This window comes from Podarcis filfolensis (genome assembly GCF_964270895.1).
Source record: "Podarcis filfolensis genome assembly, chromosome: 15".
NCBI classification, from domain to species: Eukaryota; Metazoa; Chordata; class Lepidosauria; order Squamata; family Lacertidae; genus Podarcis; species Podarcis filfolensis.
In genome coordinates, this window is record NC_139618.1 from 7,488,159 (window position 1) to 7,513,976 (window position 25,818).

Sequence of the window (25,818 nt, forward strand, 5' to 3'; positions counted from 1 at the left end):
ATGCACCCTGAATTCCCAACTGAAAGTTGTTGGGGAAGGATTGTCTACATGCCAACCTTGTTTTGTTGGTTGGGGTCTTTCTTTTTGCCGCTTTACTTTCCCTGCGAAACATTCCCCCACAACCGTTCAGCAAACTAAGGAATGACATAGCACTAAGACAAGCATTTTCTTACAGGTTGCTATGGTTCCCCCACTCTCGGTCTGAACAGGCAATGAAAGAATCTCCCTCTCTTGGTAACAAGTAGCTTTCCTGGAATCTCTGGAGAATGAGATGGCGGTGCGGCCCCTGTGAATTATCCCGGTAAGTCTTCTATGTATTCCAAAACAGTTCAGCTGAAAACACAAGGTTCCCCCCCCCCTCTAATAAACTCATTTTATAAGAAGAGTTCTACGGTGACAGGCCATAATCAAAACCATAATTTAATTGAAAAATCTGCTGGATTATATAGTCTTCAGTAAGCACCAGAAGTTCTGGCCTCAGTTGCATGACATTGGAACCACAATCGCCCCTGGTGGCTATGAGCTGTGCATCTGAGCCGTGGGGGGAAGAGTATAGGTAGCTGGTGCAAGCTTTTGAGGAGCACAGTTAGGGGCTGGCTGTGCTCTGCCCCCAACAGCAGCCTCCAGGGCAGGGCAAAAAGGACCAGTTAGGGAAGCCTCCCTTTTCTGGAATCAAAGAAGAGCCCTGCTAGATGAGACCAGAGGTCTCTCTAGGCCGGTGTTTATCAATCTGCAAGGTTTTTCTTTTTCATAACAATTCATCCGCATTTCAATGCAGTACATTCTACCTGGCCCTCAGAACTCTCCCTGGCCCTCACCACTCACTGGCCCTGCTTCACACCCCTGCAGTTCCCTGCCTGTAGAGCAGTGCTTTCCAAACTTGGGTCTCTAGCTGTTGTTGGACTACAACTCCCATCATCCCTGACCACAAGTCCTGCAAGCTAGGGATGATGGGAATTGTAGTCCAACAATAGCTGGGGACCCAATTTTGCCCAGGCAAAGCTGACTCGTTCTCCGTTTGTCCCCGTCCTCTTCCCCATTGCCTAGTTCTACAAGGGCATCACAGACTACTGTATAAGGAGGAGGCAGTTGGAGGGCAGGGCCACCTCCTGGACTGGATGTAAGAAGTCGGGCGGGCAGGTGGAGGCTGAGTTCAGACTGAGGTTAGTGGGGCAGCGCCCCACTCGTCGTACCAGACCAGCCTCCCGTGTTTCCAAGAATAATTCAGAGCGTTAAAAGGCTGCAGTTTTATCGCTGACATGAATCGGTTAGTACAAGAACAGAACATCTGTGCATAATATGTGTGCGTGATAAGAGAATTGTTAACGCATGGGTAAATTTTGCAGCTTATTGCTTTGCCTAATGGTGTTAAGTCTGCTTGCACGCTGTCTCGCTAAGAGGTTCTAATGACATTTCTTTTTCCTTTGCGTACACACACACTATTAATATGGTTCTATTATCTCGTTGGCTTTTGAAATCTTCTGCCTGCCACGTAATGGAAATGAGATAATGTGATGGAACGCTCCCCCCCCCCCAAAAAAACCCCTGCCCAATTCATTCCTGATGTAATTTCATCCATCAGTGGAGTCTGTACCAGAAATAAATGGTATTTTCTTTCTGTGTTTTCAAAGGGGGAAAAGACAATACTAATAATTGAATTGGTGGTGCTTTCTGCTCTTGTGGATTTGAGGTATTTAACAGCAAAGCAAAATACTATGGGTTGCGTCTAGTGTTAAGTCATGCTCAGAGTTAGACCAGTTGAAAATAATGGGCATATTTAACACAGGTCCATTGGGCAGTATCCAGCAAACGCGTCCTTTCAGCTCAAGGATTTCTGCTTTGGCTGCCTTTCCCCCCCATGCATTCCCCGTGTCCTTAGTGCTACGTTGAGTAAAACCCACCAACTTCAGTGGGTCAGCTCGGAATAGAACTTGCTTGAATACAACCCTATGAGGCACATTTCTGCAACATGTCTTGACGTATTCTTTTCCTATCTCATTTTGTTTGCTTTATATATTTTCTTTTTAACACTGAAATCAACACAACCAACGTAGCAAAAAGAGAGTTGTTTAATTTTCCTGCTATGCAGTTGTGGACACATTTATTCAGTTATTTTATATTAGATGCTTGCTCTAGTATCTTCTTCCTTTTTGATGCTGCAAAAATCCACTTCATCTTGTTTTTTAAACACATTTATATCCAGGCTTGCCAGCCTCTAATTTCAAAAGCAAGAGCCTCAGCTCATTAATAGCACATCTGCCTTGCATGCAGAAGATCCCAGATTCAATCCCCAGCATCTTCAGGGAGGGCTGGGGGAGACTCCCTGTTTGAAACCCTGGAGAACTGCTACCAGTCAGTGTCGACAATACTGAGCTAGATACCAACAGGTCTGACTCAGTATGATCCTAAAAGTAATGGCACACTTGGAGGAGGCAAGAGGCATAGCCAACACGAAACCTCCCTCTCTCATTATACCAGAACTCAGGGATATCCAATGGAGTGGAAAGTTTGTTTAGATGTTTGAATAAATTTTATTTGAGGATTTCCACCCCCAAACTCAGCTCAAATTCTGCCAATTCCCCGTTGTCTCAGGAGTTGTGTGGGCAGGTGAAGTGTTTAAAACCAGCTATCTCTGGTTACATTTCTCGCACAAAATGAAAAAATCTTTTTATTTTTCAGTCAAACATGTTTCTGAGGTTTCGGACGCCGTACTGAAGGGCCTTCTCTCGGACTTCCTCCTGTGGTAGATTCACCTTGGTCCGAAATTCTCCAGGGTTATTCAGCAGCGTTGCATTTTGGCATCTCCAATGTCCCGCCATTTTGTTGTGGATTACTGGCTAGCGGCGCTGGAAGATGTCGACGTAGCTTCTTGACGACAAATCTGGAAGGCAGACTGCGTGCCTCCTCACCTTTTCTTCCTCCTGGCCTGGGGATTTGTATGTTTATTCTCTTTCCTTCCTTTCTACCTCAAAAGCTGGTTTGAAAAAAAAAAAGTCTAAACATTTTCCAAAAGCAGATATCAAAAATGACAAGTCTGTTCCGGCGGAGCAGCAGCAATGGCAGCTCGAGGAATGGGTCCTCTGCCCAAGAACTCAACAACAGCCGCCCCGCGAGGCAAGTCCGGCGGCTGGAATTCAACCAGGCCATGGAAGATTTCAAGACTATGTTCCCCAACATGGATTATGACATCATTGAATGTGTCTTGAGGGCGAACAATGGCGCAGTGGATGCCACCATTGACCAGCTGTTGCAGATGAACTTAGACGGCAGCGGGTATGATGACAGCTCGGATTCAGATGACAGTATTCCTCCTGAGGTAAACCTCACTGTGTTGTGGAGGCCGTCTGCAAAACGCCCTCTGGTGGACCCCTCCTTATGCTTGCGTGCCATGCATACCCAACATGGCAGTGCTTCTTCGATTGCTGCTGGGTGTCCTCTGTTTTTACTGCTGTGGGGCATTGTGGGAAGTGGAAATGGTGGCTGCCCAGCCCAGCAGTGAATACTGGGGGGAATGGGGAAATCCAATGAAAGGTGCCAAGGCTGGTGCCAGCAATGGTGCTTTGTGGTGAAACCAGGCCTGGGTGTTTCCTAGCTGATATTCCAGGGGTCGGCTGTTTTTCTTGTGTGGAGAAAATAAAACTAGAGGATTTGGGGGAGCAGGGAACTATGGAGTCAACCAACTGGACTGTGATTGCTGAGGTGGTGGTTGTATTTTATACTACGCTTTGTCATGCTGCTTTGTTTCTAATCAGTAAATATCCTGTAACTTGCTGTGGAAAGCCTGAAACTTTTTAGACCCCAAATGTTCTGGTTCTCTCCCCTCCCAAAATTTGCTGCATTAATGCCATGTGGTAGCATTGGAGAAGCGTTGTGGAATGACTGATAGAGCGGAATAAACCCGCCACTAATGCATTGTTGCTGCGTGAGGATCATATTACTTTTATAAGTCTGTGTTTCACACTCTACTCCATTTTAAGCCATTTGTTGTTTTCTTCTAGGTTTTAGGATTATTATTTTTTAATAGAATGTTGTGGGGTTTTTCCACTCCCTCTGTTTTTATATAGATAGCTGTGATGGGATGGTGAGCTGCTTGTGCGTAAAATCCTGATCCCTCAGAGTTTGGCTAAGTTCCCAAACCTCTGTCTGTGATGGAGCTCCTTAAGCATGGCTCCATCAATCGCTCGTTGAATCGGACAGTGGGCGTTTACGGAACTTCTTCCAGCATAAAAGCTCCTTAACGGAAACGCGTCTTCTGGACTCTCGGCGTGACAGTTTCCGCCGAGGAGTGGGTGTCCCTACGGGAGGTCCTGAAACCTCCCCACTGTTCTCGCTTGAAGTGTCTCTGAGCCCTCCCTCCGACTCACTTTCCCTTGGAACTCCACTTCTCCCCCTGCTGGTCCCCTCCTCCGCTGAGTGGTCTCTCTCACCCTCCATGAGCCCTTTCACCTCCTTTGTCTCAGATGACAGTTCCCTGACAATAGCTTAGCAGTTTGAAGTGTATACGGTGGTACCTCGGGCTACATACGCTTCAGGTTACATATGCTTCAGGTTACAGACTACGCTAACCCAGAAATAGTGCTTCAGGTTAAGAACTTTGCTTCAGGATGAGAACAGAAATTGTGCTCCGGTGGTGCGGCAGCAGCAGGAAGCCCCATTAGCTAAAGTGGTGCTTCAGGTTAAGAACAGTTTCAGGTTAAGAACGGACCTCCGGAACGAATTAAGTACTTAACCTGAGGTACCACTGTATAGCAGTATATATTTAAAATAAATAAATACACTAGTCCCTCCTGCCCTGCCCCGTCCCATGTTTTGGATTACAACTCCCATCCGCCTGAACCGGGACAGAAAAATTCTATAAAAATATAAGATGAGCTGTGCTGGATCAGGCCAGTGGCTCATCCACTGCAACATCCTATAATTGCAGTGGCAACCAGATGCAAGTGGGAAGCTCTCAAGCATGATCTGTGCACAGGAGCACTCTCCCGTCTTGTGGTTTCCAGCAACTGGTATTCAGAAGCATAACAAGCCAGGATGAATTTAATCTAGTCCTTTTTTGAGGCCCATCCAATTTGGCGTCCATCCTACCTCCTTCAGGAGCAAGTTCCATAGTTTAACTCTGCACTGCATGAAAAAGTCTATTATCCTGAATGTTCCAACATTCAGCTTCATTGGCTGCCCACGAGTCCCAAACACTACGGCAGCCTTCCTTCATAAGGGCTCCATCTCCTTGGTCATTTTGGTTGCCCTTCCCTGAGCCTTTTCCAACACTACAATATCTTTTTTGAGGTGAGGCGCCCATTCCAAATGTGGTCACACCTTGGATTTGTATAATAGCATTAGGATATTGGGTTCCTTTTCATACTGGGTCAATGTCCTTCATTGAGCTCTCTACTGTGACTGACTACAACAGGCATAAGCAAACTCGGCCCTCCAGATGTTTTGGGACTACAACTCCCATCATCCCTACCTAACAGGACCAGTGGTCAGGGATGATGGGAGTTGTAGTCCCAAAACAGCTGGAGGGCCGAGTTTGCCTATGCCTGGACTGCAAGGTCTCCTGTTCCTGGTCAGCCACTGCCAGTTCAGGCCACACGCAGGTTTACAGGTTTGGGGCTCTCCTGTGAATAAATAAGGAGCACAAGAGTTATAGGGCATTAAAGGATAAGATCTCCCGCCCCTATGGCAGTAGGAAAAACTATGTACAAGAGCCTTTGCAGTGCAGAAAAAGACAAGGCGGGTGGGGGGGGGAGAGAAAGCAGTGGATGACAACATCAGAGCAGCCACGGTGAGATGAAGCCAACGGCCTCACATTCTTTCAAAGCAGATCTGACAAGGGCAGGCTGTGTGTCGCGCTTGGTTAGAGGGACAACTGCAAGCGGGTTTCATGTTGCGTGAATAGCTCGTCGACTATTTGCGGATTTGAAAACATCCTGGCAAGATGATAGCACACGCTCCCTGCTCCAAGGCTGACAGGATCTCGGTGGACTTGAAACTCTTATTTTTGCTCTAGTAGCGGGAGACGTCAGGTGTGGAGGGGCACGTCCTGCCTTGGGGTGACTTAAGGCCAAGCGGCCGGTTGTCTGCCCAGTCTTGGAGTTTCCCCAGGGGTCTACCCGACTCACGGCCCTTGCAAGATGCATTCAGCCCACCAGCTGGGCACGGCAGGGCCTCCAGAGGGCAATGGGAGCCTGGTTGTGTCGTGTGTTTGAGGCTGCAGAAGCAGAGGCGGTTGTGAAGCACCTGTCAGGCCCTGAAAGGTGGCTATTGAAGTGTATTTAGCTGTGTGGCGTCATAAGATGCTTAGCCTTGCTCTACTGCAGGGCTTTCCAAACTTGGGTCTCCAGCTGTTTTTGGACTACAACTACCATCATCCCTAGCTAGCAGGACCAGTGGTCAGGGATGATGGGGGTTGTAGTCCAGCTGGAGACCCAAGTTTGGAAAGCACTGTTCTACAGGCAGGGAGCCTCAGGTGCATGAAGCAGAGGTGTGAAGCAGGGCCCGTGAGTGGTGAGGGCCGAGGAGAGTCCCGGGGGCCAGGTAGAATGTATGGAGGGCAACTGCATTGGAATGCTGATGAATTGTCATGAAAAAGAAAAACCTTGCAAATTGCTGCAGAAATGTGGAGAGTGAATTTAGGGTTGGAAAAATGAGAGGCTAAGTGGACGGAAAGTTCTTCCATGACTTGTCCCTTGCTGCCCCCTCCCTTAACCCCCATTTGCTACTTTTAACCTTCTGTAGTTCTTTTGAGTTCATTTTTCCTTTGGCCTTCTGCTGTGTCAGTTCCCACTTCCCCTGCCCTTCATTTTATAGAGTCGCCAGTAGCTTTTTAAACAACAACAAATTAAGAGCTGCCTTCTTTTAGTGAAAGCGAGGAAGCCACCGCCATGAGACCTCAGTGGGGATGTCATAGAATTTGGTCAGAAATGGGAGCATAAATTGCCACAATTTATATATATTTTTCACCTCATGTCGGGAACAGTATTTATGGTTGTATTTTTAGTCTGCAAACCTTATGGAAAGGATTGTGTTACTGTCTGTATCGTTTTTGACATTGCCCTTCTACTGAAATGCATTAATATGAATTATGATATCAATTGCACAAGTTTTGGCCCTAGCAGATAGAGAGGCAGTTAATGTAGGTCTTAGCAGAAGTCAAACTGTAGCAGAACAGAAACGCTTCTGATTGCAGTGAGCACAATCACTGCCTCCTTTACATCCCTAGTCCTCACCGTTTCTGCACTTCTCGGATCTCTGTAATGTGCAAAGCCATTCTAAATTCTGTCTCCTTCTGCCTCTCTCATTTGATTCAGATCTTGGAACGGACTCTAGAACCTGACAGTTCAGATGAAGAGCCGCCTCCGGTTTACTCTCCCCCGTCCTACGACATGCACGTGTTTGACAGACAGTACCCGCAGGCTCCCCCGACACCACCTCCCAGGTAAGCAGGCTAAACCATTATTGGGAGTTCACACAATTCTAATGCATTTTGTTCAGCAATCAGGCGATTTGCATGAGCTGTCCGTCTGAGGCATAAAGTGCATTGCCTTGCAGGCCTAAGAGCGGAGTGAAAAATAGCTGAATCCACAATATCTGGCCCACTAATCCAGTCTTGCAATTAAGCACTAGCCTGGTAGCCATAGGCAACCAGGAGTTTCATGTAAACAAGTGACCAGGCTGGCAGAGGAGGAATGGAATATTCCATCCTTCATCTATGCGTGCCACAGAAACCAAGCAGAGCGAAGTCCCCCTCCTCTGCACACATTCCGTGGAGATTAGGAGAGCAGGGCAGGATGTTAGAAGCAGGGGTTTCATCACCAGCTGGAGATCACAGGCCTTTGGAAGCTACTCCCCTCCCGCCCCATCTTCAGCTAAAAGCAAGCTGCTAAGAGGATGCTTGAATGCAGGGACTCTCCTTGGCTGTGTGGAACCATCTGCTGTTTGCATCTCGGGATGATGGAGGATTCCCACGCAAACAGAAACTGCTGCAGTTCATGTTTTCGTCTGTAGCCAGGAACGGAAATAATGCAGTTATACAAATCTATGGTGCGGCCGTATTTGGAATATTTTTCACAGTTGTGGTTGCTTCACTTCAAAAGCGGTATTGTGGACTTGCAAAGGGTTCAGAAAAGGGCGCCCCAAACGATCAAGGGGATGATCCCTCTTTGGGTCTTTTTCGTTTGGAGGAAGGGTGAATAAGAGGTGACATGATGCAAGTTCATAAAATGATACATGGCACGGAGCAACTAGATAGAGAAAGGTTTTTCTCCCTCTCTCATCAAACTCTCATCCACTGAAGCTGAACGCTGGAACATTCAGGACAAATAAAGGCAAGTTCTTGTTCATGCAGCATAGTGTTAAACTATGGTACTCCCTGCCACAGGAGGGACTGGTGGCCACCAACTTGGATGGCTTTAAAAGAGGATTAGACAAATTAGTAGAGGAGGAGGCTATCAGTGGCTACAAGCTATGCAGGAATGCGTCTGAAAACCAGTTGCTGGAAACCACAGGAGGCGACAATGCTTTTTTTACTCAAGTCCTGCTTGACTGTTTGCCACATGCATCTGGCTGGTCACTGTGAGAACAGGATGGTGGACTAGATTTGCCACTGGCCGGATCCAGCATGCTCTTCTTACGAGCCAAGCCAACGCGATCTGCGTTCCTCCACACAGTTGCTGTTGTTCAGTCCCCAAACAATATGTAATTAATGACTTTATTTCGGCACATTGTGACATTTCCTTTACCTTGAAATAAATGCTAAGTTAAAAAGCAGACAGTGAGATGGAATAATGTAGTATTTAGCAGAAACTGAACTGCAGAGGAACAGAACCATTGCTGATCTTTATGGATACAGGACAGAATGGGAACCACTGCCTTCTGACATCCCATTTTGCATCCTGATATCCAAGGTGAGGGGCAGCACAGCTCTCGTCTGCAAAGCAATGGGGGGGGGAGGAGAGGTTTGAGACCCAATTTGAGGAAGGCCCGAGCCCCTGGCCCACTTTGACTTGGGATCACTCCCCGATTTGAGGAGGCGTGTTTGCATCCTTGACAGCCTCTCCACCCCCGGCTTCAATTACCTGCTCACTACCCTCTCTTTTTAAAAACCCTGTCCTAATGAAGACACTAACCTGTGTATACAGTCATAATTGCCTCTTGCCGCCCTCTCTGACTTTCATGCTCCAATGAAGGGGCCGTGAAGGGGAATTCCCAGCGTTGAGACGCTCGGTTATTAGCAGCTGCAAGCCGAGCCAAGATCTGAAATATAGCAGAGCCTGGGTCCCTGTGGCATTCTTTCCTCATTTTTTCCTCTCCTTCTTTGGCTTTGAGCCCTCTTCCACGAGTTGGCCTCCCTCGCGTGTGCCAGTTAAGGGAGCCTGGGCTACTTTCCTCTCCCTTCTCTCGAAATCCTGGCACAGCAGAGAGACCAGATCTCGATGGGTGTTCTCAGACTCCTGCCTCGGCCTTCAGAATTTGTTGAGTTTCTTTTCATAGAACCATAGTTGGAAGGGACCCAAAGCACCATCTAGTCCAACCTCCTGCAATTCATTGTGTGGAGCTTTTCCTTCCACAAAAAACCAAGGACCCTGTTTTTGTTTTTTGCAGGTGCATTCTGCAACATGCTACTGACACAAAAATAATGGTCAGCCACTTAGGTCTTCAACCAGTGGGTCAGGACAAAGCTTTTGCTTTTGTTGGTGTATAGATAAAGCTCGCCAGAGCACTCTATGACGTGTCTGGGCTAGATGTAAATGTCTGATGCGACACTCATTTTATCAATTTCTATGAGTGCTGTGTTGTGGCAAAGGAAAGGCATGAGCCTTTTCCAATAAGATACGTATTTCTGATCAGTCATATCCCCTACTTTTCTGTGGCTACGCCTGCAGTGAGGGAGTTCTCTATGGAGCAAGGGCACTCGGTTCACTTTCTAGTCTGCTCCTGTGGCTTTTCGAGACTCCTCGTAAAATGGAATTTTGCTTGGACCGCTGTGGGTTAAACCGCAGAGCCTAGGACTTGCCGAACAGAAGGTCGGTGGTTCGAATCCCCACGACAGGGTAAGCTCCCTTTGCCAACCTAGCAGTTCAAAAGCATGTCAAAGTGCAAATAGATAAATAGGTGCCGATCCAGCGGGAAGGTAAACGGCGTTTCTGTGCGCTGCTCTGGTTCACCAGAAGCGGCTTAGTCATGCTGGCCACATGACCTGGAAGCTGTATGCCGTCTCCCTTGGCCAACAAAGCGAGATGAGCGCCGCAACCCCAGAGTTGGCCACGACTGGACCTAATGGTCAGGGGTCCCTTTACCTTTACCTTTAGTGTGCAGAAGTGTCAGCTGTGGTAAGGCAGCTTGGTTGCCATCATAGCAGCAGTGGCAGCCCAGGAAGTGACAGCAAGAGTCTGGAGCTGCAGGAGGTTAGAGTTTCTGGAGGGAGAAGGGCTGCCATGTTTGTTTGTTTGTTTATTTATTTTTCATTCATTTCATTTCTATACCACTTCATATCAAATATTTTTTTTAAAAAAAATCTCAAAGCGGCTTACAATCTGCATTAAAACATCAAATAAAACAGTCCAGAATTAAACGTTATGGAAGAAAGTCAAATATAAAGTATACATTCAAAGCAGCATAATCAATGGAAGACTAAAATATTATCTTAAAAGATTCCAGAAGGAAACATTACAAAGGAGGTCAAGTGCAAGAATGCACATGTAACGCAGCAAAGTTAACCCCCCCCAATTAATCTCAACATTTCAAATGAAAACCTTACTAATGGAAATCAAATATAAAACACATGTTTAAAACAGCATAATTAGCAAGATACCAAAAAAAATTTCTTACAGCTGTTGCTGTCCTGCCAATGGTGGTACATGGCTGGTGGCAGCTGTGGAAGATCAGGCTTCGCTGACCTGGGTCTGCACTAAAGAGACAGCCAAGATGTCTCTGGCCTCTAACACCTTCAGCTTTTGTAGCTGGAGTCAGTTCGGGCTTCGCCCTCCCAGGCCAGGTGGGAAAAGGCCTGCAAGGCAGGGAGCACGTCATCCAGGACTCACAGCCAAGATGGTCATCCTCACTCCTCTCCCTGCAACTTGAAATTTGGTTGGGTCAGGGGAAATCCGGTAGGAGCATAGGAAGTTGCCTTCTTCCAAGTCAAGACCACTGGTCCATCTAGTTCTGTATTGTCTACACTGACTGGCAGCAGTTCCGGTGTTTCAGGGAAGAATCTCTCCCACTCCTACCTGGAGATGCCCAGCAAGGGTTGGGCCTGGGGACTTCTGTATGCAGAGCAGATGCTCTAATACTCTACTACTAGCTTTCAAAGCTTTGCCTTAATATGCCTCCCCCCCCTGCTGTTGACCCTGCAGGAACGATATCCAGAATTCCAGTGGCCCCCAAGCGCAAAGGCGGTACCGGAACTGGAATCCACCGTTGCTAGGCAACCTTCCTGATGACTTCCTTCGCATCTTACCCCAGCAAATGGAAAAGGTGCAGGTAGGGTGGATATAACTTTCTATATTTGGGCTATGAGTTCAAAATCATCGACAAGGTACATTCAGTGTTTCGGCCTTTCAGGGCATTAGATAGCTCAGCAACTTGGGATTGATTGTGTGTGTGTGTGTGTGTGTGTGTGTTTGTGTTGCCACAAGCTCTTGAACCATACTTCAGCTCTCCTCAATTTGCATATAGGCCCTAATAGGTCTGGTACCACCCGCTGAACAATATAAATGCTTCTGGGACATTCTTGTTCCCTGATCTCAGCAACTTAGGAGTCATAGAATTGTAGAGTTGGGAGGTACCAAAAGGGTCATCTAATCCAACCCCCTGCAATGCAGGAATCTTTCACCCAAGGTGGGGCTCGAACCCTTGACGCTGAGATCTCATGAGTCTCATGCTCTACCACCTGAGCTATTCCTCAGGTCCTTGCTGCTTCCTGCCGGCCTCCATTGCCTTCCCCCTCTTCTGCCTTCTCCATCCTGCCCTGCTTGACCCAGAAGTAGCTGTGTCTGACACTGTCATACCTCCAGTCATAGAAGTCCCTTTTCCTGCCCTTTTGGGTTAGTTTGAGGAGCAGGGTTCAGATCTAAGCTTCAAGTAACACATTCAATTTTATATGTAATCATAGCATCCCAGAGGGGTATTTTATTACTTGTAACCGTTCCAGATCAGATTGGATGGCAACCTTGTGAACCTGATCTTTAAAAGATCTGTTTCAGCGAAGGAGGATTCAGGAGAGAGGAGAACTCCCAAGGAAAACCAATAATGTTGAATGTAGTGTGCAAGCCTTTAGAGGCTGCTTCCTCAACCTCAGCCCTCTAGATCTTTTTGGCCTACAACTCCCATGATCCCTAGCTAGCAGGACCAGCGGTCAGGGATGATGGGAATTGTAGTCTCAAAACATCTGGAAGGCCGAGGTTGAAGAAGCCTGCTTTAGAGGCAGGCAAGTTGTTGCTATGGTTGTTGTTTTTTATTTATTGTGTTTATATCCCACCCTTTTCTCCAAGGAGCCGTACATTGTTCTCTCTCCCCCCACACTTTATCATCACAACAACCCTGTGAGCTAGGTTAGGCTGAGAGGGAACAACTGGCCCAAGGTTGCCCTGTGAGCTTCGTGGCTGAGTGGGGATTAGAACCCTGATCTCCCAGGACCTAGTCCAAGACTCTAACCATTACGCCACACTGAGATCAAAAGCTGAGCCTTTTCATTTGCCCCAAGAGAGACAGTTTAGGTGGTTCTGTGTTTGGAAGAGAGGAGACTTGTGGGTTTAGGGCCAAGCTGGGCATCCAGTATCAGATGCCCATCTCAAAATGTAGTCTCCCACCAAGCATCTGAAAAGCATTAAGTTTGTCGTGTATGATTTGGAGAGGAAATGCTGTGGGCAAAGGAACAACACTTTACCCTGTTTCCTGCATTCCTCCCCCCCCCCAGTCCCCCCCTCCCTGGCCAAATCACACACTCCCAGTCCTACTTTTTAGAGTAGGCAGAGATCTGGTTCTCCACTGAACATCTAGTTTCGTTTATTATGTGGACTGAAAAATGAAGCCTTGTGGATTAGAGTCCTCAGAGTGACAGCTTCACGTGTTATGTTTTGGGGGAGGGCAGGTAAAGCAGGTAAACACCTAAGATTTTTTTTTAAAGTGTCTATTTAAAAGAAAGTATGAATGCTGCAAACCTAGGTTATGCATCATACAGGTGCAGCCATCGGGGGGGGGCGGGCGCTCTGATGGGTTGGGGCTCTGGGCTCTGGGTCACTGTGGTGGTCATGGGTTTGCTGCCCTGTGAAGCCTGCAGTCCCTAGCCATTCCTTCTCTCTCTGTACGCAAATGCCCCCTCCAGAGTCCGCAAAGCTGCCACCAAAAAACAGGAAGCCCCGGAAGCCAGAGGGCCCACGGCTCATTGGACCAGGAGAGGAAGTGGAAGCAGTATCTAGAAGATGAGCGGATCGCGCTCGTCTTGCAGAATGAGGAGTTTATGAAGGAGCTGCAGAGGAACCGGGATTTCCTCCTGGCTCTTGAGAGAGGTAATGGCATATTTCAGAATCTTATGGTGCTTTGTTTGTTTGTTTCTTTTTTTTGTAGGAATGTGGATTTTCTTTTAGCCAACCAATTTTACGAACGGTCCCCCTCCCCGTTTTATTTATGTTTTTATTACTGTTGTCATTTTTGTATAGTGTGCTCTGCTGTATTTTTTAGGAAACAGGTGTTTTATATATATGACGACACACATAAAAGAACATTCCTCAACACAAAGTCTTATCTAAGGCAGAGCAGCAAAAGCCTATCAGTATAGAAAGGTCTTGACCTGGCATAGGCAAACTCGGCCCTCCAGATGTTTTGGGACTACAATTCCCATCATCCCTGACCACTGGTCCTGTTAGCTAGGGATCATGGGAGTTGTAGTCCCAAAACACCTGGAGGGCTGAGTTTGCCTATGCCTGGTCTTGACTGACCAATGGCAAATGGCAGAGAGTTGGCCATTTGAACCTCAAGCAGCAAGGAATTCCATTGAGGATTGACCTGAATGCAAGGCAGCAGTCTCCCACTGAGCTACGGTGCCTGAATGGAAATCAAGCCCAGACCACAGCAGGGAAAGTGCCAAATCCTGACCACTTGACCAGTGGCGTAGCGTGGGTTGTCAGCACCCGGGGCAAGGCAAGTAATTTGCGCCCCCTAACGCGTGGATTTTAGAGAGCTGCGAGTGAGAGCGCGTCCCCCCCAGATGTTGCGCCCGGTACGGCCGGCCCCCCCTGCACCCCCCACGCTACGCCACTGCACTTGACTGCCAGTTTGTGACACTCATGCATTTCCTTCTCTTACTTTTTTGGTCGCCATCTAGATCGATTGAAGTATGAGTCGAAGAAATCCAAGATGAGCAGCGTTGCCCTCACTAATGATGTTGCTTTCACCTCTGTAATATCAGGTATTACCCCCCAATAGTTCCCCCCCCCAAAGGACGGATGTTAGCTTTGTGGTCAGCTGCCAGAATGTAAGGGTGCAAATCCAGTAAAAAATTATTCCAGTTCAATCAGTGCTTAGGTTACTTTGACTATGCAGGTGTGGCCAATGACTGGCTCAAGGTCACTCAGAAGAGCTTTGTCTCCATATAAGAATTTGAACCTGAGTCCCCCCCAGGCCTTGTTTGACACCAACAGTTAAGCTGTGTATGGGGAAGCTTTCTTTTGACCATTTGGCACATTTTGAATTTTGAGAGAGTGCTGGGGGTGCCAGTCACAAAATGGCTGCTATGGGGGGGCGTGGCACAACACAAAATGGCTGCCGATGGTAACACAGTATTAGACAGTCACTCATGACAAATTTAGGCTTGCCATGGGAAGTCAGCGTTGTCCTGCTGGTCCAGATCATGGAGATCACGCAGTATTGATTTTACACATGCACACACATTCTCTTTCTGTCTGGTATAACAGGGAGCATTCTTCTTCTTCAGCAGCAGAAATAAACCACACCATGTGGACTCCCGTTTCATAAAAATAGCTTAGAAGAACCTGCACCTTTTTGCACCAAAACTTCCTTTTTAGGAAGACTAGAGACCTTTTTAAAAATGAAAGCTCAGCATTGGGGATCTTGCCCCAGGGCAACAGTGAAAGCCTCCACAGGCATCAGTTGCACCCATAGGTGCCAGGTTGGACATGCCTGATTTAGTATGTCTTGGGCATCTGGGGCAAATAGCTGGTGTGAGGCAACAAACAGCTTCTGGAATATGTTTTCAACTCTTGCCCTGTACATTTGCAAGGAAATGCTCTTAAGTATCCTTTTGCTTTGGACTGTTGGATCAGGACTTAGTCTTCCCTCCCCCCCCCCCACTCCAGATCCTCCCCCATCCCATAAGGAATGGCCACAAAATGGTGAGCAACCTGCTCTGGTCCCCAGTCATAGTAAGCACGGATTCCTCCTTCCTTTTCATCTTTGAACAAAGGGGATATTGCCTCGCTGGCAGAACGAGGAAATAATCCTGCTTAACCTTCACTACCCGAGCCGAGCGGCAGCCTCGGAGGAGGGAATTAGAGCCACTGTCTGTCGCTATCACATGAAAACCGTGGAACCGTCGGGGCCTAGCCAAGTATTATAAAGAGACTGCTTTGGCTGAGGATGCTAACGGCAACTGATGCTACACTGCAGGCAGTGGAATCTGAGCAAATGGGGCAGTGCCCCACCAAGCTCAGTCTGTCCCCTTCCCATGCCTTATCGCTTACAACTAGTCTGTGGGGTGGCCCTGCCTGCCACCTTCCTCCTCCTCCTCCTCCTTAGTCTCCGAGTTGCCCCTTTAAGAACTCAGCAGGAAGATGGAGGCAAAACTAGAATGAGACGGCTCTACCTGTCTTTGTCTCTGGCGCCACCTGCTGTTGGGCTCCCTACCTTCTGCCCTACCAATTCCCAGAGGGCACTAGCCATGGCTGGATTCAGGGGCAAAATGCTGAAAAAGGCTGTTTAAGAGGATTGGGGCATTCTGGGCATGCCCCACTATCAGACCTCACAAGAGCCCAATTTGGTGTTAAATGCCGAAGAGTTGCGAGGAGACACTCTCTGGTTCTTTAATTATTTACTATTAAGTTCCTAGTCCTTGAGGCTGGAAATGCTGCACTGCGTGATCTGGAGAAAAATGGACAAATATAGTTTCCTCCCCTATCATTCAGCAGCCAGGCTGCTCATTGGGGCAAGACGATTGCAGATATAGCACCAATCCTGGCCCAACTTCATTGGCTGGCAGTTAGTTTCCAGGCCCAATTCTATGTGCTGGTTTTGACCTATAAAGCCTTAAACAGCTCAGGACCGCAATACTTCAGGGACCGCCTCTCCCCACATGAACCAACCTGGGCCCTGCAGTCATCTGAGGCCCTTCTTCATGTGCCTCCTCCACATGAGGGTGGCAACATGAGAAGGGGCCTTTTCTGTGGTGACTCCCTGCTTGTAGAATGCTCTCCCCAGGGAGGTTCACCTGACGCCTTCATTACCTATCTTTAGGCACCAGGCAAAAACATTCCTCTTCACCCCGGCCTTTGGCTAATTAAACAATATATGACCTTTCAAACTGTGTGTGTGCCGGGGTGTGTGTTGTTTTTTGTTACTACGTTACGTATTTTTTTGTTTTTATATTGCAAACCGCCCTGTGATCCTTGGATGAAGGGCAGTGTAGAAATTTAGCAAGAATGATAGTAAATGGCAACATGCCTAACATGTTTAATCCCCTCTCTGTTTTTCAAAATGCACACGATCGGCTTTCCAGCCACAATACCCCCGACTTTTAGCATTTTGTTTTAACTGCACGCTAAAAAAACACACATTGAAAATTCGCCTCTCTTTCTTCAGCGTTGTGTTTTAATCCCGAGTTTGTTTTGCCTTCCAGACGATGTAGCTCGCTCCAGTGGTGCCGTCTCCGATGATGCCTTATTCAGGGACAAATTAAAACACATGGGGAAATGTGAGTTGTGTCATGGTGGCAGCATGGCTGGATCTGGAGCTGCGGTGGGATTTCCCCCACCGGTCTGCATGAGTGAATGTATCGTAAATGCTGCACTAGACCACTGAATTACTTTGACAGTATATGGGAATCTTAATACCTGCCTGTTACTGACTGGAGTTTTTGGGAGGGTGCATGTGACCCTTGCAGTAAACAATGCAGGCAGGAGCTTTTGCCAGCACAGAGGGGTGAATGGGGATGACTGCACAGTGAGCTCAGGCTTTTGGATCCGTTTTCCTGGCCACGACATTTGGCAGAAAGCTAGGTGCGGAATTCAGTATCCCGAGAAGATCACGTCTTTTATTTTAAACAGGTTCCCAGTCTTTAAGGCTAGACCCTAACCCTAATTTCAAAAGCCAGAGTGAGTAGGGTTTCCAGTGGTCTTTGATTTAACAATCCCTAGAGATACTGCATGGTTACATCCTCTTTCTCCTTTAAAAAACAACCACAAACCTTTATTTCCACCCCACCCCTCCTTTCTAGCTACACGCAAGAAGCTCTTTGAACTTGCCAGGGCTTTCTCAGAGAAGACCAAAATGAGGAAATCGAAAAGAAAACAGTTGTTGAAGCATCAAGTGTATCCTTCCATGTGAAGTCTTGCTATTGTGTCTTGACGCTGCTAAATTCCCTGCAGTTCCGAGCACATTTAAAGTACATGGTTTTCCCCGAAGAACCCTGGAAACTGCACTTTTAACCCCCCTCCCGTTACAGTTCCCGTGGTTCTTTGGGGAAAACCATGTGTGTAAAATACGCTTTAAATGTTTGATGTGCATGTGACCCTCAGAACCCGACCCCCCTTGCATTCTAGTGTGAGGTTGGCCATGCCAGCCAAGTTATGTTGCTGGCACAGAGCTGGCTTTCTGCACTCAAGTTCCTTGTGGCATCACCCAGGGGTCAAGAGGGGCCTCCCTTTGGGTTTTCTCCACTGCCCATGCCTACCCCAAGAGCAACCAGTGAGCTTTGTGCTTGAGCAGGGAGTTGAACTCCTTTCTCCTCCTCCAACTTGTGAGTCACCGTGCTAAATCCCTGTGCTGTGTTAGACTTCAGCAGCTCAGCTGAAAATGTAATATACCTAGATTTACAACACTCTTTGCTTGTTCTTGCTGATGTCACCATCAGCACCAGCCGTGGTTGGTGTTCGCTGGCAAGGGTAGGGCTGATGGCAGGGAAACCAAACAGTAGGCAGAGCCAAGGAAAGGCAGGGCCTGCTCATTCTAGTTTTCTCCCCATCCTCATCCCTGCTGCGTACGTAGTTGCGAACCTGCTTCTTGATCTCAGAATTACGGTATTTAAAGAGGTGGCCAGGTGCATAGAGAACAAACAGCTTTCCAAAATATATAATAGGTGATGACGATGCAGTGTGACTTGGGAATCTTTGGATTCCCAGTTGAGTTTGCAGATCACTGAGCAAAAGGCAATCTTGCACATGTGTGCGCGCACACACAGAGGAACCCTAGCTTTGGTTTCTACTCTCCCAGGGCTGAGCCTTAGCCATGGAAATCATGGTTCTGGAGCTCAGATCATCTGAGGCCTGGCTTAGATTATGCCCTCTACATGCCATTGGTTTCCTCTTTTTTCCTCCTTAATTGCAAGTGCAGGATGGGAACAGCAGCTTCGACAGCTAATCTTCTTGATGACGTTGAAGGACATTCATGCGGTAAGACGAGAGCCCTGTTTCTAACGTGAGTGCTACCTTTGGGTTGGTCCCAGCTAAGCTCAGTGTGCTGATTTACTTGTGATCTCAGCTCATAAGGCTACTGCTTGGACTGATTCACCCTTTTAAGACCCTTTCAAACTGTATATAACGATGCCTGATCCTTCATTGGTGTAGACTTCTGCATAGCTCAAACATCTCGCCCTATATCTTCACCTGTAGAGGCTGGTGTAATACAAGATGTCCCAGTCCTCCTGCTTATTCTGTGCTCTCTCTCGTTCATTCTGTGGGGCCCATGTGACAGCAGCTCCACATAAGTGCAGAGTGAGCTGCTTCTCACCAGCAGGTTTCCATATTCTCTTGCCTTCCTCTGCCTTTCAGATGAAGAAGGCCAAGCAAGAAGACGACAGCTACACACAGAAGATGAAACATCAAAAGAAGCACAGTAAGGTGAAGAGTATTTGGAGATTAGGGAGAGGGATATAGCTCAGTGGTAGAGCATCTGCTTTGTATGCGGAAGGTCTTGGGTTCAATCCTGGCATCTCCACATAGAGCTGGGGAAGATTCAGTGTCCGAAAATCCTGGAGAGCCATAGGTATTCAGTATAGACTAGGTGTGGAGAAGCTTTGGCCCGCCAGATGTTGCTGAACTACAATGCCCATCACCCTTGACTGTCAGCCATGCTTACCCGGGGATTATGGGAGGAAGTTCAACAGCATCTGGAAGACCAAAGGCAGGCTTCCTCAAACTCGGCCCTCCAGATGTTTTGGGACTACAATTCCCATCATCCCTGACCATTGGTCCTGTTAGCTAGGGATGATGGGAGTTGTAGTCCCAAAACACCTGGAGGGCCGAGTTTGCCTGTGCCTGGCCAAAGGTTCCTCACATTTAGGGTAGACAATACTGAGGTTATATGCACTTTGGGGTGGATTCCTATGCAGAACTTTTGCCTTGGGTTCAGTATTGAATATTCCATTAAAAAAAAAAGAAGATGTTTCCAGAAAGTGGGTGTTCTTTTTTTCTATTTTTTCTTTCTATTGACCCTTCCAGTTTGAGCCACTAAAATCCACTGTCTTGGTCATAGCACGGTGCTAAAGGACAGCAAGACTGGTTTCAATTCTGGTTTTGGGGTGGCACAAAAAACATCTGAAGTTTTGAATGTTTAAAGTTTTATTCTGTTTTTAATGTTCTGTTGAAAGCCGCCCAGAGTGGCTGGGGAAACCCAGCCAGATGGGCGGGGTAGAAATAAATTATTATTATTATTATTATTATTATTATTATTATTATTATTATTATTAAGCTCAATTTTACTAAGCATTGAAATCCTTTGTCTTCTAGATCCTGAGCTGGCCAATATATATATTTTAAAAGAAAAGGTGAATAATGGGAGAATTAGAAGATGTCAGAGAGCATGATGGGGTCAGGTGCTTTTGTCCTCCCCTGGAGCTGTCAGATGCTTCCCGAAGCTCAAGCTTTTTATAACGCCAGGCACATGGTTGGTCCTTTCTTAGCAGCTGGGTTCGAAAACAGTTACCGGTTGGTTTTTCCTCCTCCTCCAATCTGAAGAATCACCAGCCCAAAAGGAGGAAAGAAACAGAGATCTGATTTTACAGCTGACCTGATTTTTTTTCCTACGTCAAATCTTTGCAAACTGCAGAATGAATTTTCGAGATCTTAAGGATGGGTCAAGGACCTTTCTTTCTTTGTTATACTGTAGCGTTCAGACGTCTGAACAAAGGGCGGGGGAGATGCCGTTCAAATGTGGATTCTGGCCTGGTGTTTTTAAACCATATCTCTTTAACTAACAGATGACCTTTCTCCAGCCACAGGATGGCCTCAGAATTTCATTGTATCATTGATGATTATCATTACATAATTATTGCTGCTAACAGAAAATAAGCCCAAATCAAGAGATTGGATGGTCAGGATGTTATAAACTTCTCTCCACGTTAAAAAAAAAGAAAGAGAGAGTTTCTGCTGATTCCAACTAACAACCAGAAATGCCTCACAGTGGATTTATCCCCTGCCCTTGTTCCTTGTTTATTATTATTTTTAAAGTGGGCCTCGGAATCGCCGTCCCTCCAGCTAGAAACCACTTTCATCCCGTTGCTTCAGCGTGGCCCCGCTCCTAACTATGTGTTCCTTGTATTGCTGGAAATTATGATTGGAAAATAGGATTGATGTAAAGGGTTGTATTCTGTATGTGTTTCTGTGAATAAGGCATTCTTCATGTGATGGTTGTGAAAGCCATGTGGTCTTTGTCCCATGTTGCTCAGGTGATGCTTTGAAAGCCTGGAGCCAGTCGATAAGTAGGAAGGAAACACACAGTTGTCCTCGCCCACTTAGGGACAGGCTTTTGAATGCTACCTTGGTGCTTTTTGACAAGGCCATGTGCGAGGGGACTCTTCACAAGAGGGTCCTGCTGGGACAGAAGTCTTTGGTTCCTCTGATACAGCGTCTGGCTGGCGTCCCCTGGGACTGGGGATGGGGGCAGAAGACAGAGAGGGCAGACTGAACTTAGTGGGGGCAGTGCCTCATTTGCCCTAATGGCAAATGACCCTTTGTCAGGCCCACCATGCCTGTGACTGCCAAGGTTTGATCTGAAACTGACACTCGTCCTGCCATTCAGAAGTGACACTGACCATAGTGATCTGGGTTGTTTTGGTGGTTTTTTAATGCCCACCCAAAGTGGTGCCAGCAGCAGAACCTGCGCCTGTTGCTTTAAATCACAGGCGCAGAATGCCCAGCCGGGCTCTAACAAGGGGGGGGGAGGGGGGACGACAACAACCCAAACCCTCAAAACCCTGAATGAAGGTTTGTATGTTCTCCAGCACAGAAGTGACGTCAGTGCAACTTAGACAAAAGTTCAGCCTCTTGGACTCTCTCCGCAGGGCTGTTTTGTACGGGATCCAAGTTTCCAGGGAGAGTTGGGAGAAAGCAGTATTGCTTAAAAAGATCCCCAAACTTGAGGGGCTGCCAGGCAGAAACGGTTCCCTTTTGGGGAGGGGAACTGGGGTAAGCAGAGAGAAAGAGAGAGCGAGATCCTCAGGATAAGACAACCCCCCTCACCCAAAGCCGTCTTTGAGGCTAAGCATCCACTAGTTGCCAAGGAGAAACCTGGAGGCTGGCCACTGGAAATAAACAGCCAGAGAAGTAGAAAAGCCTTCCAGCCTCTCTCCCTCTCCCCCCTTCCCCGTGGGTTCCTAGCTGAATAAGCCACCGGCTGTTCCTCTTTTGACATCTATAGCTGGACTTTCTCTCTCCCTCTCTCTCTATCTGAATGCTTGGAAAGGACTCAAGTTCTGGAATCGGATCTGCTAGTTTGAAGGCTCCATTGCTTCGTGGCTTAACTTTTTAAACTTTCCATTTTATTTTTATGACGCAGACAGAAGCCAGGAAAAAAATCTTGCTGCATGGCAAGGGAGGCTGCTCCTTTAAGGGCGAATGGGGCATTGCCCCACCAACCTCCGTCTGTCTTCAGCCAGCCCCCCCAACCTGCCTGCTTTCTTAAGAACAACCTGTATGGGGCAGGGAGGGGTTGGTCAGCCAGTAGCGTTGCCCCCTTACAGAAGGCAGCAGGGAGGAGAGAAGAAGAGCAAGACCAGAATTAGCTGGCTCTGCCTGTCGTTGGCTCTGGCGCCCCCTGCTGCTGGGCTCCCTGCCTTCCACCCCACCACGAAGGCAGCTTTGCGGGAGTGTGACGGGGAAGAGGACTTGTCAAGGGTACTTGCCCTTCCTCAGGACACACTGCCTGTTATGTCTTTATCCCTCTATCCTCCAACAGTGTAAAAAGCCATGCAGACAGCTTTCCCCAAGAGGTGGGGAAACGGGATTCATGGAGTTGCTGCATTTTCTCCCTGCCAGGCTTCCTGTGCCTTTAACGCTCTAGCTGGCAGCTAGTTGAGGAAGGGGCATAGCTCAGTAGAAGAGCACCTCCAGGCAGAAGGACCCGGGTTCAGTTCCTGCCATTTCCAGGCAGAGCTGGGAATATCCCTTGTTTGAAACCTGGAAATCCTGGAGAGAGACAATCCTGAGCTAAATGGACCAACAGTCTGACCTGGTATGAAGCAGCTTTCTATGGCCCTAAGGTTGCAGGTGGAAAGGAGGAATGGGCCAGGGTCCTGTTGTATTACTACTCCAAAATGGGCTGTTGCAAAGTTTCACCGCCAAAGTTCCCAACAAATGTCCTTGACTCTGGGTTGGCAGTTTTTAATTTTTACAGGGTGGATGGGTGGGAAGGGATGCTTCTCAGGCAGGAGGGTGGTTTTTGCCTCGGGGCTTCTGGCTGCTGTTCCTTACGGACTTCTGCCAGGCGGTTGTTCTTCCAGCTCTTGCTCTTTAGCAAGCTTTGCTTCTCCTGCCCTCGTTGGCTTGACCAGGACTCCTTTCTCAGAGCCATGGCTCAATTGGTTCCTTCTGCCATTGCAAATTCTTTGCTTCCCTGTTGTCCTGCTTTATTTTATTTTTTTACATTTAAAACCTCAGGTCAATGTGGTTGCTCCTCTCTGCCTGGCCCTTGAGACTTTTCCCCAGGCAACACCCTCTCACCAGCCTTCCTTCACACCCTGCTTGGGTGTGTTTGCTTGGCTGGAACATGTCTTTGTTCTTGCTTGCTTGCCTGGATGGAAGAGGGAGAGGAGGGGTGAGTAGAAATCTCCTGTATGAAGGTAAAATCTATACTCATTGCTCCACCTACTTTTGCCCCTGGTCCCTGCCCACCACTGGCATGTGGCCCCTGGAAGGTTGCCAATGAGGACATGCGGCTCTTGGGTTGAAAAGGGTTCCTTGCTTCTGTTTTAAAACAAGTGCTGGCTGCCCCTTCTTGTGATTGATTGATTGATAGTTTCAGCATACAAATGAGAATCTGGGTACATTTGTTCAGCTCCCATGAAACCCTGCAATCCTTGTGAGTCTACACAGATGAAGCCTGGGCTGTTTCAAGCAGGTGCACGGAACCTGTGCCTTCCATATGCTGCTGAACTGCAATTCCTATCACCCCTGGCCATTGCCCATGTTTCTGGGGCTGATGGGAGTTGCGGTTCAGCAACAACTGGAGGGCCAAAGGTTCCCCATGCCCAGCTTAGAGGCTGGGGAAATTTCTTTTTTGGAGAACTCTCCTGGCTGTTCAACAGTATTGCAGCCTGAAAGGGCACACCCACTCCAGATGACCCGTTTATTGAGCATTCATACTGATTTGCTTGCAATAAAGCTTATGCAGAGGTTAGACTACACCTGGCCTTTACTGAATACCCATTCTCATTTGTTTGTTTATGACAAGCATTTGTCTTGATTTGCTCGCGCAGCGTGTTTAACATCTTCCCCGCTAAGCATCTGTTTGTCCCACCTTTTCCAATGTGTTTCCCCATCACAACCCTAACTGCAAAAAAAGTCTGATCTTTCGAAAGGTGGGTTTTTTGTGCTCAAGCAAACAGAGAGCTCTGATCCACTTCAGTTGCACAACTCTACGTTCCTGGTTCAACCTTGAATACATTCCTGCAGAATATTGGCGGTCTGGATGCAACTGTGGCCCTGTGCCCTTCGGCAGGTGAGAAGACCAGGTGGGCAATGGGGCCAGGAATGCAGATGGGAGAAGCGTAGCTGAGTCCTCCTTGGTAGCTGGGATAGGTCTCTTAAAGAGAGGGTGGTTTCCTGGATTGGCTGGGCAAGAGCAATAAGGGATTTGCTCAATCCATATTTTCTGGGAGTTTCATGGATGGAAGGGAGCAACTGTTTCCAATAGAGGCTCCCATATAAATAACAGCACGTACACACCCCAATGCCCAATGGGTCAGGATTAGAACCCGGGCCCTCCACTTCTTCAGGTAGCTACACTGACATCCTTTTAAGCCTTGCACACTGAAGAATGTAGGCTACATGAGAGACAGAAGTCGGGGAAGGGCTGTAGCTCAGTGGTGGAACACTTGCCTTGCATGCAGAAGGTCCCAGGTTCAATCCCTGACATCTCCAGGTAGGGCTGAGGACTCCCAACGAAAACCCCAGAGAAGCTTCTTCCAGTTAGTGTAGACAATACTAAGCCAGGTGGACTGAGGATGGATTCCGTGCAAGAAAGTTCGCTGTGTCGTTACCAGGTTTGGAAAGCAATTGGGGAATGGCCAAAACAGAATAGTTTTGTATTCGTGCAGGTGGGTTGAAACTTTTCAGACATTTCCTTTAGCAGCCTCTGGACATTTGGACCAATTGAGCCCATGGGGCATATAGCCCAGAGGAATGAGGGTGAGGATGTAATTTTTAAAGAATCTAATGTAAATGCATTTTAGAGGCCGCCAAGTTGGGCTCCTAAACCAAGCTGTATTTCTCTGACCACCAAACAATGTCCTGTCCTTGGTAATGTTTGTATTCCTTTCTTTAAAAAAAGGGGGGGGAAGGGTTTTGTTTTTTAAAAAAGGAGACAAACCAACAAAAAAAAGAAGAGACTCCTGTGACGTTTGTGAGTGTTGCTATTTTAGAATTTATTTCCATACATGATTTTTTTTCTCTCTTAAAGATGTTTAATAGTAATTCATATAATAAAGTCATGTTGTACTCTCGTAATGCTTTTGGCTTTGTGAATCTCCACTGTGGTTTGCTTATTTGTTTTCAGAAAGGGGAACTCGAGGCAACTTGTTGAAACACAAACATTAAAAAGAAGTGCAAAAAGCAAGGACCATAGCTCAGTTGGTAGAGCACAAGACTCTTAATCTCAGGGTTGTGGGTTTGAGCCCCGTGTTGGGCAAAAGATCCCTGTATTGCAGGGGGTTGGACTGGATGACCCTCGTGGTCCCTTCAAACTCTACCGTTCTATGACTCCTTAACTTAGACTGCCCATTTAGAATATGGGGCAAGAACATATTCAAAGGTCAAGCCCACCTCCTGCATCCCAAATGTTGGGTTTGGAAGAAGGGAGACAGACATCCTTTTTAGATACAGAATGTGGGCTTTGCAGCGGCTGGTCTGTAATTAGAACAGTAGGAACCTAAATCTGGCTTGCTGGTATTCTTAGGATGTATCTCATAGACATTTCCTGGAAATACTGGAGGTATGAGAAGACTGCTTGTTCTAGTAACCTTAGTGTAGGTGTTCCAGTGCATTAATCAAAGGGGATGGTTGGGAGTGGGTGAGAATACAATGAATATGATGTGAAGTGTTACATCTGGTGACATCTGGTGGACAAATCTCGGAAGTGCTGGTAAGCCTTCAGGAA

The 25,818-nt window shown here is 47.4% G+C and overlaps 1 protein-coding gene across 16 annotated transcripts in view; it reads left to right on the forward strand.

Moving 5' to 3' along the window:
- CUEDC1 (CUE domain containing 1) overlaps nucleotides 1–25,169 on the forward strand; it is a 70,442-nt gene extending 45,273 nt beyond the window's left edge. For 5 of the 16 annotated variants that reach the window (XM_083587912.1, XM_083587916.1, XM_083587913.1 and 2 more), the window contains 11 exons: nucleotides 176–301; nucleotides 2,680–3,316; nucleotides 7,311–7,438; nucleotides 11,355–11,481; nucleotides 13,325–13,508; nucleotides 14,324–14,407; nucleotides 16,850–16,924; nucleotides 17,447–17,540; nucleotides 18,562–18,620; nucleotides 18,999–19,062; nucleotides 19,956–25,169. In XM_083587912.1, the coding sequence (XP_083444038.1) occupies nucleotides 3,026–3,316; nucleotides 7,311–7,438; nucleotides 11,355–11,481; nucleotides 13,325–13,508; nucleotides 14,324–14,407; nucleotides 16,850–16,924; nucleotides 17,447–17,540; nucleotides 18,562–18,620; nucleotides 18,999–19,062; nucleotides 19,956–19,962 (1,113 nt within the window). In that variant the 5' untranslated portion in view covers nucleotides 176–301; nucleotides 2,680–3,025 and the 3' untranslated portion in view covers nucleotides 19,963–25,169. Of the gene's footprint in view, nucleotides 1–175; nucleotides 302–1,047; nucleotides 1,268–1,671; nucleotides 1,691–2,679; nucleotides 3,317–7,310; nucleotides 7,439–11,354; nucleotides 11,482–13,324; nucleotides 13,509–14,323; nucleotides 14,408–16,849; nucleotides 16,925–17,446; nucleotides 17,541–18,561; nucleotides 18,621–18,998; nucleotides 19,068–19,955 lie in introns of those variants that run through there. The other 11 variants (XM_083587910.1, XM_083587911.1, XM_083587901.1 and 8 more) reach the window with 4 other exon arrangements.
- The last annotated feature ends 649 nt before the right edge of the window (nucleotides 25,170–25,818 follow it).